This window comes from Fringilla coelebs (genome assembly GCF_963513975.1).
Source record: "Fringilla coelebs genome assembly, chromosome: 13".
In the NCBI taxonomy this organism is placed as follows: domain Eukaryota; kingdom Metazoa; phylum Chordata; class Aves; order Passeriformes; family Fringillidae; genus Fringilla; species Fringilla coelebs.
The window spans coordinates 10,685,029-10,699,410 of NC_140039.1; the positions used below are offsets into that span (position 1 = coordinate 10,685,029).

At 58.3% G+C, this 14,382-nt stretch overlaps 1 protein-coding gene across 1 annotated transcript in view; it reads left to right on the forward strand.

Moving 5' to 3' along the window:
• CELSR3 (cadherin EGF LAG seven-pass G-type receptor 3) overlaps nt 1–14,382 on the forward strand; it is a gene marked incomplete at its 5' end in the record, with an annotated part of 31,413 nt that overhangs the window by 6,537 nt on the left and 10,494 nt on the right. Inside the window, 20 exons of the mRNA XM_084214567.1 lie at nt 2,132–2,764; nt 4,296–4,518; nt 4,899–5,014; nt 5,389–5,477; nt 5,890–6,047; nt 6,225–6,388; nt 6,845–6,970; nt 7,143–7,312; nt 7,550–7,735; nt 7,878–7,988; nt 8,258–8,426; nt 8,663–8,804; nt 8,980–9,100; nt 9,413–9,596; nt 9,683–9,784; nt 10,417–10,431; nt 12,052–12,146; nt 12,876–13,085; nt 13,509–13,692; nt 14,171–14,320. Coding sequence (XP_084070693.1) covers nt 2,132–2,764; nt 4,296–4,518; nt 4,899–5,014; nt 5,389–5,477; nt 5,890–6,047; nt 6,225–6,388; nt 6,845–6,970; nt 7,143–7,312; nt 7,550–7,735; nt 7,878–7,988; nt 8,258–8,426; nt 8,663–8,804; nt 8,980–9,100; nt 9,413–9,596; nt 9,683–9,784; nt 10,417–10,431; nt 12,052–12,146; nt 12,876–13,085; nt 13,509–13,692; nt 14,171–14,320 — 3,348 coding nt within the window. The remainder of the gene's footprint in view (nt 1–2,131; nt 2,765–4,295; nt 4,519–4,898; nt 5,015–5,388; nt 5,478–5,889; nt 6,048–6,224; nt 6,389–6,844; nt 6,971–7,142; nt 7,313–7,549; nt 7,736–7,877; nt 7,989–8,257; nt 8,427–8,662; nt 8,805–8,979; nt 9,101–9,412; nt 9,597–9,682; nt 9,785–10,416; nt 10,432–12,051; nt 12,147–12,875; nt 13,086–13,508; nt 13,693–14,170; nt 14,321–14,382) is intronic.

Consider the following 14,382-nt stretch of genomic DNA (forward strand, 5'->3'; position numbering starts at 1 on the left):
TGCCAGGCTGGTGGTGGCTCGGGGCTTATGCCAAGTGTGACTTGTGGCTTTCCTCACATTCCTGTCCCCCAGGGTCTGGGTGGTCTCAGTGTACCCCATGAGCCTCTTGCAGAGAGAATGTGCCTTGAGGAATGGAGGTGGTGATGCCAGTTCCTTGGTCTGAGCCCAGACAGATCTAGATACTCTGGCATGTCCACCCGGATGCTGAATGGAGCTATTTTGATGCTGCTGCTCGTGCTGCCCTCTGTGCCAGAGTGGGCAGGGTGTCACACCTGCAAGGTGCTTTCTCACCTTGCTTCCATAGGGGTAGGAGCAGTTTGACTTCAGAGAGAAGCAACCCCCCTTTCCTCCAGGAGATTAGCTCGTGGGTGACTACACTGGCATGCTGCTCCCCCAGCCTGGAGCCAGCCTTATCTCCAGAGCACCAGTCCCTGTCTGCAGGCTGCTGCTTGCACAGGAATTTGCAGGGTCACTAGAAAGCTTTCACCTTCTGAAGAGTAGAGAGAGGTGAAAGAAAGAGAGATGTTTCAATTTGTAAATCCTCCTGCACTGCAAACTTCAAACTGAGGGAAATCAAAAGGCTTTGCAGCACAGCAGCCATGGGAAGAGAGGAACAGTAAAGGCAGCTTTGTATGTGAGGCTGGGAGCTGGGGCATGGATGAGGGACGAGCAGCTGGCTTGTGCACACCTGATCCTCGTCAGGGATGGGGCTGACTGGGGTGCCAGGAATCCTGCTTATTTTTTTTTTTCTTGCTCCACTTTGCACTGGGTTGGAGGAGAGGTTACAGCAAGGCTTGGCATCCAGGATTGGTCATGGGGGTCACTGTTGAGATGTGCTGATGTAACTGTTGTGTTGGTATGATGATGGAGATCCAGTTTTCCAAGGAAATGTGGGGGTTTAAGGCTCTCAGGTGAATGTGGGGTGGGAGATGGGAAAAACAGGTGGCAGCTGTGTGCTGCTATTGCCCATGGGGCACCAGTGTTGGGGTGCTGGCAATGGCTAGAAGATGGATTGCTTCATTTCAAGAGCAGTGAGGTTCTTGATGAGCCCCATCGAACATTTCTGGGGCCACGAAGGCTGACAGAGTCTTGCCTTGCCATGCTGAAGTCTAGGTCTGTCTGCTGGAGCCTGTGCTGAGCCCAGAAGGAGGGGACCAGGTGATAGGAGGCATTCTCCTGGGGGTCAGCAGACAGGCTTCTCCCAGCTGGTTACCCCAGCCCAAGCTGCTATCAGAGGTGTCTGGGCTATCCTGGGCTATCAGGATCCACTGGGTGTCTGGGAGCTGGGTAGGTGGGGTGGGGCAGGGGCCCATGATCACAGGTGTGCCAGGATGGAAGCTGCACCACTGCCCGTTTGTGCTGTGCGGTGGTGCCCCTGCAGCCTGAGCCGCTGGCCGGGAGTGCGCCCGATGTGCCGTGGGTGAGCTGCTGCTGCTGGCCGAGGTGCTGAGAGAGCAGGAGGGCGTGCTCCGAGTGTCCCTGCGTGCTCCGAGCGTCCCTGCACGTTCCCCTGCTCCCGCCTGGGAGATTGCTCATGTGGTGCGCGATCCCAAAGGGAAGGAGTTTGTTTCCAAGGAAAATAGAGATTAAAGAGAATTAAACAAACCAGAGATGGGCTGAGAGAGGAAGAGATGCAGAGCAGATGGTGAGAAGGGGGGAAGCAGGGAGACCAGCGCAAAAGCTTGGGAGAGCCTGGAGGAGAGAGGAAGGAAATGGCAGGGGAAGAGCACAGGAAAAAGCAGCATGGAAAAGGCAGACAGGGCACAGCAGGGAAGCAAAACACCCCAGGCCCTGTCATCAGCTCCTGTGTTTGCCAAACCTCCCGCTGGGACTTCCTTCTGTTCCTGAGCACCTTTGTTCCTCAGAGCTCAGTTTGCTGCCGAGATCCAGGACAAGGAGAAAACCTAAGAGTTCTTTCAGTGGAGAGCCTGATGGGGGGGAGAAGGTGCAGCCACACCGGCCACTCCCCCTCTATCCCAGGCGGCCCCCTACTAGCCCCTGGGGCTGTGGCTCCAAGCTTCCTTACCAAGGAGTTCAACACTGGGGTGCAGGGCTCTGCCCTGGGCTGGGAGGGAGGAGACCTCCAAGCAGCAGGCAGAGACCTGCAGCGTGTTCCTGTTCCCTCCCACAGACGGGATCCACAGCGTGACGGCTCAGTGCGTCCTGCGCGTGATCATCATCACGGAGGACATGCTGGCCAACAGCATCACCGTGCGCCTGGAGAACATGTGGCAGGAGCGGTTCCTCTCCCCGCTGCTCTCCACCTTCCTGGAAGGAGTGGCCACCGTGCTTGCGACGCCCAAGGAGGACATCTTCATCTTCAACATCCAGAACGACACGGACGTGGGCGGCACGGTACTCAACGTCAGCTTCTCAGCGCTGGCCCCGTGGGGCGGGCGCTACTTCAGCTCGGAGGAGCTGCAGGAGCAGCTGTACATGAAGCGCATGGTGCTGACAGGCACCTCCATGCTGGACGTGCTGCCCTTCGACGACAACGTGTGCCTGCGGGAGCCCTGCCAGAACTACATGAAGTGCATCTCCGTGCTCAAGTTTGACAGCTCGGCTCCCTTCATCGCCTCCCACTCCACCCTCTTCCGGCCCATCCACCCCATCGCCGGCCTGCGCTGCCGCTGCCCCCAGGGCTTCACCGGGGACTACTGTGAGACAGAGATCAACCTGTGCTACTCCAACCCCTGCCTCAACGGGGGGATCTGCACCCGTAGGGAGGGGGGGTACACCTGCATCTGCCGCCAGCACTTCAGCGGTGAGTGTGGGGCTGGGGCCCTGCAGGAGGGGTGGGAGCATCCCTTGGTGCCGCTGTCACCATGACAGGTGCTCTTCCCACCAGGGCAGTGGGTGTCACAGCCTCTCTGTGCCTGCAGAGGTCCTCTCTGCTCCCAGCTCTGTGTTTCCATGGTGCTGCATATGCAGGGCTGAGGTTGCCATAGAAATCTGTCTTGTAGGGAGTTGGCATGGAGGACTCTTGGGGACCCTGGCCATCACTTTCCACTCCTTCTCACAGAGCAGGAGGACCAAGCTAGACTAGGCTAGGCTGGGACACAGGAGGCTTCTTGGCTGTGCCACAAGCTAGGAGGGTGATGGGCTCTGGGACCATTGGAGTCCATCTGTGGTTTCAGCCTGTGCCAGTCTTCAGCTGGTCTGGCAGAGGTGTGGAGCCACACTGGCCCCATGTGCAGTGGTTGAGCTGCAATCCGCCCAGAACAGAAGGGGAGGCTGGGCCTAGGTGCCCCACCAGGCAGGATCTGATCCAGGCAGATCTGGTCCTAGCTGGGCGGGCTGGCAGGGGAATTCACAGTTCAACCAGAGTCTGGTTGCCACAAGTTCCCTACAGGCTGTGGAGAACTGGCAACTGGGGGGTGAGGAGAGGTGGCCTCTGGCTACTGAGGAGGGATCCCCTGCCTTGCTCTCGCTGTCAGGAGAGAGCACGGCAGCAGATGGCTGCCCGGAGCTCTTCTGTAGGTGGCTCCTGGTGAGATAAGCAAAGTCAGTGGTAATTAACCTCCGGCATTTGAAGCGTGAACAGCCATTAGCAGAAGGGTTAATGAGCTCATTTGGCTGTCACTTCATGCTGTCTCCTCATCCTCCGTGTGTATCACAGAGCAAGTAATGGGAGCAGGGCCTGGGGCGTAGGACTTCAGCTGAGTGCTTCCCTGGGTTCTGTGGTAATAGCACAGGAAGAGAGGCTGACAGATGCCCTGCACTGCACTGTTGAGCTGGTGTGGGGCATCTCTGTTACCCGTGCCAGCAAGGTGCCAGGGTATTTGTTGTTCTCCATGTGGTTCCCACTTGCACACAGTGTTTGGAAGCTCCCAGTGCCATGGGTGACACTTCTATAGCTACTGACAGGAGCTCAGTGGCACTGGGCTGTCCTCACACCCCAGAGACAGGACTGAGATGCCTGTCCCAGGTTTTTGTGGTGCCAGGGCCCAAGGAGGCACTCTCAGCATTACCAGGGCTTCCCTGGCTTGCTTCTCCATTCTTAGGACTGTACAGCCCAGCTGTGGCCAGTGCCCTCCTGTTGCATTCCCATGCTGTACTGGATCTAAAGTTGTCCCTTCAGCCAGACATCACATCCAGCCCAGTGACTCGTGCTGGGCTGGCAGTGCCTGGGTAACACTTGGGGTATCCTATCCTTCACTGGCCCCCAGCTGCTCCACAGACTCCTTCCCCTCAGCTGCCCTGTCCCGAATCCAGGCTGAAGTCTGCATTCCCAAGACAAGGAGCCCGTGGGTGGCTGCTGTGTATGGTCCCAGCCTGTGGCCTTGCTCCTGCAGGCGAGAACTGTGAAGTGGACAGCCGTGCGGGGCGGTGCGTGCCCGGCGTGTGCCGCAACGGCGGCACCTGCACCGACAGCGCCGACGGCGGCTTCCGCTGCCAGTGCCCGGCGGGCGGCTTCGAGGCGCCCTTCTGCGAGGTGTCCACGCGCTCCTTCCCACCACGATCCTTCATCATGTTCCGGGGCCTGCGCCAGCGCTTCCACCTCACCCTTGCCCTCTCGTGAGTTCTCTCTCTCCTCCACTGCTCACCGGCATCTTTGGTTCACCTGGCCCTGCTCTGGTGGCTCTTGTGCACAGCATGCTGGGCCAATCCAGGGGCTGCCTGATGCTCTCCGCGCCCCTGTGTCACTGGCTTGCTCCCCCCATGGGGCTGCCCTGGCACCTTTGGCCAAAGGGCTCTGAACCTGCACTGGCATCAGCTCATGCCTTCCTGCAGTGCTGCTGCCCTTCGCTGCTGCCAGCTCTCTGCCTCCATGCCAGGCCTCCATGCTCAGGTCTTAGCGTCCCTGTGCTGGGATGCTGGTGCATGCCACGGGAGAGAGGCGATCTCCACGTGCTCCTTGCACACACCCTGCCCTCCTTCTTCTTACCCTGTCCCAGGTTCAGCACTGTGGAGCCCGGCGGCCTCCTGCTCTACAATGGGCGTTTGAATGAGAGGCACGACTTCCTGGCAGTGGAGATCATCCAGGGGCAGGTCCAGCTGAAATACTCCACAGGTACACTTGGCCCTGCCTGTTGTGGGATTTGTGTCATGGGAACTGTGAGAAGCCCTGTGCTGAGTGGGAAGAGAAGAGTGCTGTCCTGGATGGAACCTGTGCTAAGGGAAGCAGGGTTAGGAGGTATTGGTGAGCATCAGTGGATAGCACAGGAGATGAGTTGTGTGTATCAGGACTCTCCCTGGGCTTAGGCAGTTTGTGAGCACAAGCCAGGACAAACCTTTTTGGTGTCTCTGCTGCTGTTCTGTCCCGTTGTGTCACTGTGAGCTTCACAAGTCCATCAGCAGCACAGGGGCTTTGGTGTCTTAAGAAGGGTGGGACCATCTGAAGGCTGTCTGGCTTCCCTGAGCCTGCCATCATCCCTGTCTCCTCAGGAGAGTCCAGCACAGTAGTGAGCCCCTACCTGCCGGGGGGTGTGAGTGATGGGCAGTGGCACACGCTGCAGCTCCGCTACTACAACAAGGTATGTGAGCCCCAGCTCTCCCCAACACTCATGGCTCTCTCTCCCCACAAGTGAGCCGCTCTGGCTCTCCTGTTCTCTGCCTCTGTCCCATGGCAGGGGCTCTGGAGAGAAAGTAGTTGAGGTTGTCAGCCTTTAGGGATGGATGCAATGGAGCAGACAGCTGGGTGCAGGGACAGATTGACACTCAGGACCTCACTTGGAGGCTGCAGAGATGTGCTGCATGCAATGTCCTTGCCCATGTCCCTCTGGTGCTGCTTGCTGGACTCAGCTGGAGGTTTCCCTCCTGCATTGCTCACACCTCCAGGAGCACAGCTGAGCCTGGGCTGCTCAGGCCTTTCCTTACTGTTGTGTGAACCCTTGGGTGCTTGGGTCTGGGGCCTGTGTGCTGCTGACACCCTTCATTTGCTTTCAGCCCAAGGTCAGCACCCTGGGGGTGGTGCAGGGCCCCTCCAAGGACAAGGTGGCCATCTTGACAATAGATGAATGTGATGCTTCAGTGGCCCTGCAGTTTGGCAGCGAGATTGGAAACTACTCCTGTGCTGCAGAAGGTGTGCAGACCAGCTCAAAAAAGTGAGTTCCTTGGAACTGCTCTGGTGGGGAGAGGTGGCCCCCTGTGGAGCCAGGCCTTCACATCCAGGACCTTGGCTGTGGGTGCCTATCCCTGAGGAGGAATGCTTCCCAGCCCTGTGCACTGGGCCAGTGTGAGGACACTGTACCTCTTAAAGCCCTGGGCTTCTGATTCTGCAGGTCCCTGGACCTCACAGGTCCCCTGCTCCTTGGAGGGGTCCCCAACCTGCCAGAAAACTTCCCCATCACTCACCGGGACTTTGTGGGATGCATGAGAGACCTCTTCATCGACAGCAAACGCATCGACCTGGCCTCCTACATTGCCAACAACGGAACTGCCGCAGGTACCGGTGCCTCTGCTCCTGCCAGCCCTCCCAGGGAATGGATTCTGCTTCTCACACAGCAGTGCTGCTGGGCTGTAGCAGCATCGTGGCACCACAGCTAAAGTTGAGCAGATTCTCACTGGAGAACAAGGCCTTCAGGTCCCCCTAAATGATCCAGTGCCCACCTCAGCTAACGTTCTGGGAATGTCTCCTGTCTGCAGAGCCTGTTGAGCTGGCTGACCTGGGAGTTGCTAGATCATCAGTCCAGCTCTACAGTATCTTTGTTTTGGCATAAGGAGCACCAACAGCCTTAGCCCTTATCCCTGAGCAGGCAGGGTCTGGGTGGAGGCACTGAGCAGCAGGGCTTGCCCCTCTGACAGCCTGGGGAAGGGCCAGCAGTCAGCAGTGCCTTTTCTTTTGGCTGGGAGGAGGTGGTGAGCTGGTTGAGGCTGATACAGGTGGCTTTGATTCCTCCAGGTTGTCATGCCAAGCACACGTTCTGCGACTCCAGCCCCTGCAAGAACGGTGGCACTTGCTCTGTCAGCTGGGGGACCTACTCCTGCCTCTGTCCTGTTGGCTTTGGGGGCAAGGACTGTCACCATGGTGAGTGAGGGGGCACTGCTGGGCACAGCAGCGTGGGGGGCAAGGCTGTGCTGGGGTTGCTGTGGAAGCAGAGTAATGGATCCATGTGAGATGAACTAACTCTGCTGTCTCTGCATCTAGTGCTGCCTGTGAAGTGCCCTTCCCTTCTCCTCACCTCCACTTTCCTTTCCAGCCATGCACCATGCCCACTATTTTCAGGGCAACAGTGTCCTGACCTGGGACTTCAAGGCAGACGTGAAGATCTCAGTGCCGTGGTACCTGGGGCTGGCATTTCGGACACGCCAGCAGGATGGGGTGCTTCTGCAGGCCCACGCAGGCCAGTACACCACCCTGCTCTGCCAGGTATTGCCACAGCCTCAGCCACAGCACCATGGGCCAGCCTCTGCTGCTGTCTGCCCCAGGAGAGCATGGGGACCTTGTTGTCCCTGCTGGCTCCATCCCAAGCAGAGGGTGGTTGAGGGGAGAGGCATTTAGCAGGGATGGATTTCCCTCCCCATGCTTTGATGGGGGGTAGGCTGGAAGCAGCCAGGGTTGATGGGGTCTTTGCTCACTGGTGATATTGCTGTTCCCTTTCTGCAGCTGGTTGGGGGCCTGCTCTCCTTCATGGTGAGCAGGGGGTCAGGGCGCAGCACCAGCCTGCTCCTGGACCAGCTGCAGCTCAGTGATGGGAAGTGGCACGACCTGCAGCTGGAGCTGCGGGACGTCCACAGCGGGCGAGACTCACGCTATGTCATCACCCTCACCCTGGACTTTGGGCTCTACCAGGTAGGTGCTGCTTAAGACCCTGGCACCAGGACAGGAGCTGTGGGAGATGCTTGGCAAACACAGGCAGAGCTGTGCCTCTGCACCCCCTGAGAGGGCTAGGCCAGGGCTGGTGCCCATTGCCTCATGTTGCTCCCTTCTGCAGGACACGGTGGTTGTGGGAAATGAACTGCATGGCCTGAAGGTGAAACACCTGCATGTGGGGGGAGTCCTGGGCTCTGGCGAGGTGCAGAATGGGCTGAGGGGCTGCATACAGGTGAGTCCATTGCTCTGAGCCTTCCCTTTTCAGCGGGTCAGAGCTCTCTCTCTGTGGAGAGTTGGAAACACAAGTCTGGTAACTGCTGCCAGCATCCATCCTGCTGCTGTCACTCTCCCTCTGGGCATTCAAGGCTCTGAGGTGCCATGGGGTAGCGTTAAACAGGGGGGATGGCGAGTGGCTGCTGCTGGGGGTTTGTGGAAGACAGGAGAGCTGGGACCTCGTGTGTCTGCCTGGGCTTCACTGTGAGTTTGTGACCTGCACTGCAGGGTGTGCGACTGGGTGACAGCGTCACCGGGATTGTGCTGCCCAAGCCCAGCCATGCTCTGAGGGTGGAGGCTGGCTGCAGTGTCCCAAGCCCCTGCGACTCCAACCCCTGCCCAGCCAACAGTGTCTGCAAGGATGAGTGGCAGAGCTACTCCTGTGTCTGCCAGCCAGGTAGGACCTGCAGCACCCTGCCACTCCTCTGCTCTTCGTGCCTGCTTATCTTCTCCTCTGCCCCGGTGACTCCCTCCTGGCCTGTGACTGCTCTCCTGTCCATGCCTTGGGCAAGTCACATCAATTTTTCTGGAGGGCAGAATTCCTCCTGAGCCCCCTGAATTCACTCCTTGGTACTCCAGCACCTCTCAGGCAGAAGGTATTTGCTTACATGGTGGTGTCTGTCCACACCTCAGGGTACTATGGAGGGGACTGTGTGGATGTGTGTCACCTCAACCCCTGCAAGAACAAGTCGGTGTGTCGCCGCAAGCCAGGCTCACGCCTGGGCTACGTCTGCGAATGCAGTGGGAACTTCTTTGGGCAGTACTGCGAGCACAGGTGAGATACAGAACAGGACCATGCCCTTTGGGCCTGGCTCCATGTTGGCCTCTCATCCTGGATGTGTAACCAGGGGCTTCTCAGTGCCACCTTCCTCCTTGGAGCTGCTGACTGGTGGCAGAACAAGGCCTGGGGAAATTGGTTGTTGTAATATCAAAGATATTTCTCTCCCTAGGATAGACCAGCAGTGTCCAAAGGGCTGGTGGGGAAACCCCACCTGTGGGCCCTGTAACTGTGATGTGAACAAAGGCTTTGACCCCGACTGCAATAAAACCAACGGGCAGTGCCACTGCAAGGTGAGGGGCAGCTGTGCCAATGGGGACCTGGACCATGGCTTCTCTGAAACCTTGCTTGTTCTTGATGCTGTTCCTTGTCCCCCCACAAAGGCCTGGCAGTTGCCCAGGTCCTGCTTTGTGTGCCCCTATCTGGGCTGGATCCCTGCTCAGCTCCTCTGTACAGCCTTCCTGGACCAGCACGGTGGTGATGGGGGCAGTGGGGTTCTTGAAAATCAGGAACGCCTTGACCTTCTCTGGCTCCAGGGGTTCCCCAGCCACCCTCGGCTGCTGTCCTATTGGGGCACTCTGATGACTGTCCCCATCTCCTCCCAGGACTTCCACTACCGCCCCAGAGGCAGTGACACGTGCCTGCCCTGTGACTGCTACCCCGTGGGCTCCACCTCGCGCTCCTGTGACAGGGAGAGTGGCCGCTGCCACTGCCGGCCCGGGGTCATCGGCCGCCAGTGCAACAGCTGTGACAGCCCCTTCGCTGAGGTGACACCCAGTGGCTGCGAGGGTGAGTGTGGACACGGCAGTGTGGGCAGCTGCTGCCACGGGGCTTGGTGTCAGTGGCGTGGCCCTGTGACCTGTGTGTCTCCACAGTGCTCTACGACGGCTGCCCCAAAAGCCTGAAGGCAGGTGTGTGGTGGCCCCAGACCAAGTTTGGTTTCTCGGCTGCAGTGCTGTGTCCCAAAGGCTCCTTGGGTGAGTGGGGACATGATGGAGAGGGGAGGGGGCAGCCTGGCTGTCCTGTAGCAGCTCTGGCAATATCACTCTGTTTTTGCACTATCCCAGTCTCATTCAGCTGGGCTTGATGTTTGGGAGAAGGAAGTTGGAAGAGAAAATATCACAACCTGGGGAAGAGCAGAGAGCAGAGGGTGCTGGCCGTAGCACTGGGGTTGGGTAAAAGCTATGGGGTGTAGGACCCGTCACCCAGCCATGAGGCTGTGCTGTTCCCTCAGTCTTGGTGTCTGTCTTCTTCCTGCTGCTTTTTTTGGGTTCACCAGGCTTGAGGCTGAGGTCAGGCCTGGCACAGCACCTTCAGTGCCTTACTATGGCTCCACCAGGCCCATCCCTGTGTGCCCTGCAAGGGAAGCAGGGCACAGTGTGCTGTCAGGTGAATGGTGGGTAGGAGTCAGCATCCTGAACTGGAGGAGGCAAAGATGTCCTCAGTGACAGAGAAGGTGTCAGCAGGGTGTCTGGGAGTGTAGGGCAGTGCAAGCCCCAGGGGACAATACAAGCCCTGTCCTTCTCCAGCCCTTCACCCCCGGAGGAGGCAGGTTTGGCTCCTAACTGTTGTCGCTTCTCTCCCCGGTTCTCTCGCCCTCCGTGCACAGGCTTGAGGGGTGCAGGTAAGGTTGTTCCCATCTCCTTCCCCCTGTGCTCTAAGGGCTGCACCACACAGCTTTCCCTCCCTGCTCCCTGCCTGACACCCTGCACACCCCTGCGCTTTCCCCGCTGCTTCTGGAGCTGCCAAGGGTCTTCCCAATGCTTTGCCTGGTCTCACCGCTCCTACACAGCGTTCCCTGCTCCCAGCTCACTAACCAGCACAAGCCCAGCTGCAGCTGCATGCAGCCCTTGCCACCCTCTGTGCCCAGCCTGCAGTGTTGGCTTTGTCAGGTCTGTGCTCTGCTCCCTGGCTGGGATGGATGCTGGCTCTCCTGGATGGCACTTGCTTGCTTAGGCTGGGCAGGGAAGGAGCTGGCGGTGAGCAGTGGGTGGTGAGGCCAGGGAGGAATGGCTGTGGGGTGGAAGAAGGAGAAACTACTTGAGTGGGGAGTGGTAGGACGGGAGCAGGAACTGATAGGCAGGCACAGCACAAGGTCCTGTTCCTTCTGCCTGGCTGGCAGGGGAAGGCACTGGGACCTGGGGGTCAGTTTCTGCCCAGATCTGCATCTGAGTCAGTCTCTGTTCTGTGCAAGGGGAATGCCATCAGTATGGGGACTTCTTGTTCTTCCTGCTCCCTGCTGCAATGGCACTGGTCCCTGTGCTTCTGCAGCTGGGAGAAGGGTGGCTGGGAGGACTGCTAGGAGCTGGAGGTGGGGGAGGGGGTACGCTTCTCCCTGGGGCTTTTCTGAACAACAGCTGGAGTCTGCTCTAAGCTTCCTCTCCCTGCCCTCCCCTGCTACCCTCTCCCAGCCATGGGCACCTGGGTGGGCTCCTGTGCCCTGATGCTGTCCCCAGGAGGACCTGCTCCACAGTCCTGCTGGGTACACTGGGGTTGCCTGGTTTCTCTTGTTTAAAGTGTTTGTGGTGACACACCCAGCTGAGAACACTTTTCTCTGTGTTTGCTTTAGCAGCGTTTTTGGTGGTGGTTAACATCTCATTCCATTTAGTTTTGGAAACTCCCTTGCTGTACACAAATGCTTGGGCTCCAGCCAGGGACTGGGCGCTGCCTCTGGATACTGAACCCACACTGCTGGATCCTCCACACTGGGGTGCACCATCCCACTCCTCCATCCCTCTTGGCTGAAGGGGCTCATCTCAGGGCCTGGTTTTCCAGCCCAACAGCAGGGCAGTTGTGCTCCTGGGGTGGCTTTGCGCTGTAGAGAGAGCAGGACCTCAGCAGGCATTGCAGGCTGTCAGCTGGGGGATCCCTAGAGCTTCTTGTGCTTCCGTAACTTGGGGTCAGATGTGCCTAAGGACACAGTCATGTCCCCTTGGGCTTTTCCAGCCTGGGTGGGTCCTGCCAAGTCAGTCCTTTTTGCAATCCTGTGTGATGGCATCTGGCATGATGCAGCCCCAAAGCACATGGGCACCCAGCTCCTGGAGGGAGGGGATGGCAGCAGCTTGCTGAGGTTTCACAAACCAAGAGTAGAATGATTTGCACTGGTGCAAAGCAAGATGATAGCTCTGGGGTGTTACAGGCCCTCCTCATCACTTGTCAGTGCCACTCTTGGGATTAGCTGGTGCAGAGGATCAGCCATGTCTCCTGTGCTGAATTTCCAACAAGCCCTTCCTCCTTGTTTTAGGTGCAGCCATCAGACACTGTGATGAGGAGAAGGGCTGGCTGGAGCCAGATCTCTTCAACTGCACTTCACCTGCCTTCAAGGAGCTGTCCGTGCTGGTAATCCTCTGAGCTCTGCAGCCCTGACAGAGCAGGAGCCCTCTGAGCAAGGGCTCACAGTCAGAATTCAAAGCACTCAGCTCTCCAGGGGTGCCTGGGGTATGAGAGGGCCTTGCCACAGTGCTCGGTCCCTTTCTCTTCTCACCTCCTTTCCCCAAATCCCTCCAGTGGGAGCAGTGGTCTGAGCTTAAGTTCATATGGCTTCATTTAATTTGTGTCCCCCTCAGAAATTACTTTGTCCTGCCAGAGTATTTGAGGGGAAGATAAGGGCTGAGTGATTTGAAGCTCGTGGGATGTCTGCTCCATGAGACCACTGTAGCCCCCTGATTTTGTCAGGGACAAATCCCTTTGAAATATCCAGGCAAGTGTATTCAACACTTACATGTCATCTAGGCTGAATGTCATCATGTCATCTAGGCTGAATTGAAACTGAGGCCAGGAGAGTTTCCAGAGAAGTATTTCCAGGGCCTTGCCCTGTCCTTTCATCTCCTTGGCCTGTGTCGTGTATGGCGCTGGGTTGGCCAGGGCCAGTGCAGGCCCTGGTGTGTTGCTGGAGGCTGGTTTTCTGCCAGATGTTCTCCCTGTTCTAGAGACCACCACTGTGGGTGTCCATGGCTTCTGCTGTGGCTTCAGAAATAATCTCTGTGCCGAGCAGGGCCTGCAGCATCCCAGTTTCCTGGTGAGGAACCTGCTGAATAGTTTAACCCTCTCTTTTCTCCCCACTGACAGCTAGAGGGCTTGGAGAGGAACAAGACTGAGCTCAACACAATCGAAGCCAAGAAGCTGGCCCACCGGCTGCGGGCCGTGACGGACCACATGGAGCACTACTTTGGCAACGACGTGCACATTGCCTTCCGCCTGCTGTCCCGCCTCATGGCCTTCGAGAGCCGGCAGCGCGGCTTCGGCCTCACCGCCACGCAGGACGCCCACTTCAACGAGGTCAGTCCTGCCCCACATCACAGCGGCTTCTGTTGCTGCTTCTCTGAGCAGCCACCCTGTGTTTCCGAGGGGATTGAGGATGTGGTGGGACCCTGTCAGGAGCACTGGGCTCCTCAGTTCACACCAGCAGTGTGGGAAGCAAGACCTGCATGGTCAGGGCTGGAGCAGAGAGTGGTTGAGGAGAGGCAGAGAGCTGGGTTTGCTCAGGCTGAGAAGGCAAAGGGAGGTCTTACTGCAGCTGGCAGGTCCCTCATGGCGAAGGTGTCTCTGTAGAGCACTGGTTGATGAGAATTGCCCATCATAGTAGAAAGTGCCTCTCTTCCCAGACTCCTTGTGCAAAGAGCACAGTGCTGCGGTTTGGGGGTGGTCAGGAGAGGCCCAAAGGCCACGCTCACCCTCTGTCCTCACGTCTCTCCCATTCAGAACCTGCTGCGTGCAGGCAGCTCTGTGCTGGCCCCTGAGAACCGGGAGCACTGGGCCATGCTGCCCCACGGGGAGCACGGCAGTGCCAGCCTCATGGAGCAGCTGCGGGACTACTCGGGCACGCTGGCCAGCAACATGAAACTCACCTACCTCAACCCTGTCGGTGTCGTCACCCCCAACATCAGTGAGTAGGAGCTGGCTGGGGTGGTGCAGGGACACTCCTCCATCACGCCTTGTTCCCTTCTCATCTCATCTCACCTCAGGGGGTGTGCTGGTAATGTCCTTGATGACTCTCTCTAAAATGAGGAGGCATTTGTGAGAGATGTCCTGGTCCCATCCCTGCCTGGACTAGCTGACCTCCAAGAGCTAGCAGAGCCAGGAGTGTGCTGCCTGCTCACAGTTACTTTCCAGTCTCTAGTGAAAAAGAAGCTGACCTTGGTGGCAGGACTAGTCTGCCCTATGGCAGAGCAAGGACCTGGGCTGGGAAGAAGCACTGTGGGTACTGATTTAGTGTCATGCCCAAATAGAGGTCATAGCCCCGACTCAGCCTATGGCTTGTATGGTCCCTTGGCCACGGACTTGAGTCCTAGGGTGCTCCAGAGCACAGTTGCTCTCCAGGTTTCCATCCTCGAGCTGACTTTCACTGCCTTGCTCCTCCGCAGTGCTGAGCATCGATCGCATGGAGAACCACTCCCACGTCCGCCGGCGCTACCCTCGCTACCACAGCAGCCTCTTCCGGGGCCAGCCCGCCTGGGACCCCCACACCCACGTGGTGCTGCCACTGTCGGTGCTGAGCCCTCCGAAAGCTGAAGGTGAGCACGGGAGCATCACTCAAGGAACAGCATGGGTGGGTACAGCTGGCAGGAAAGATGTA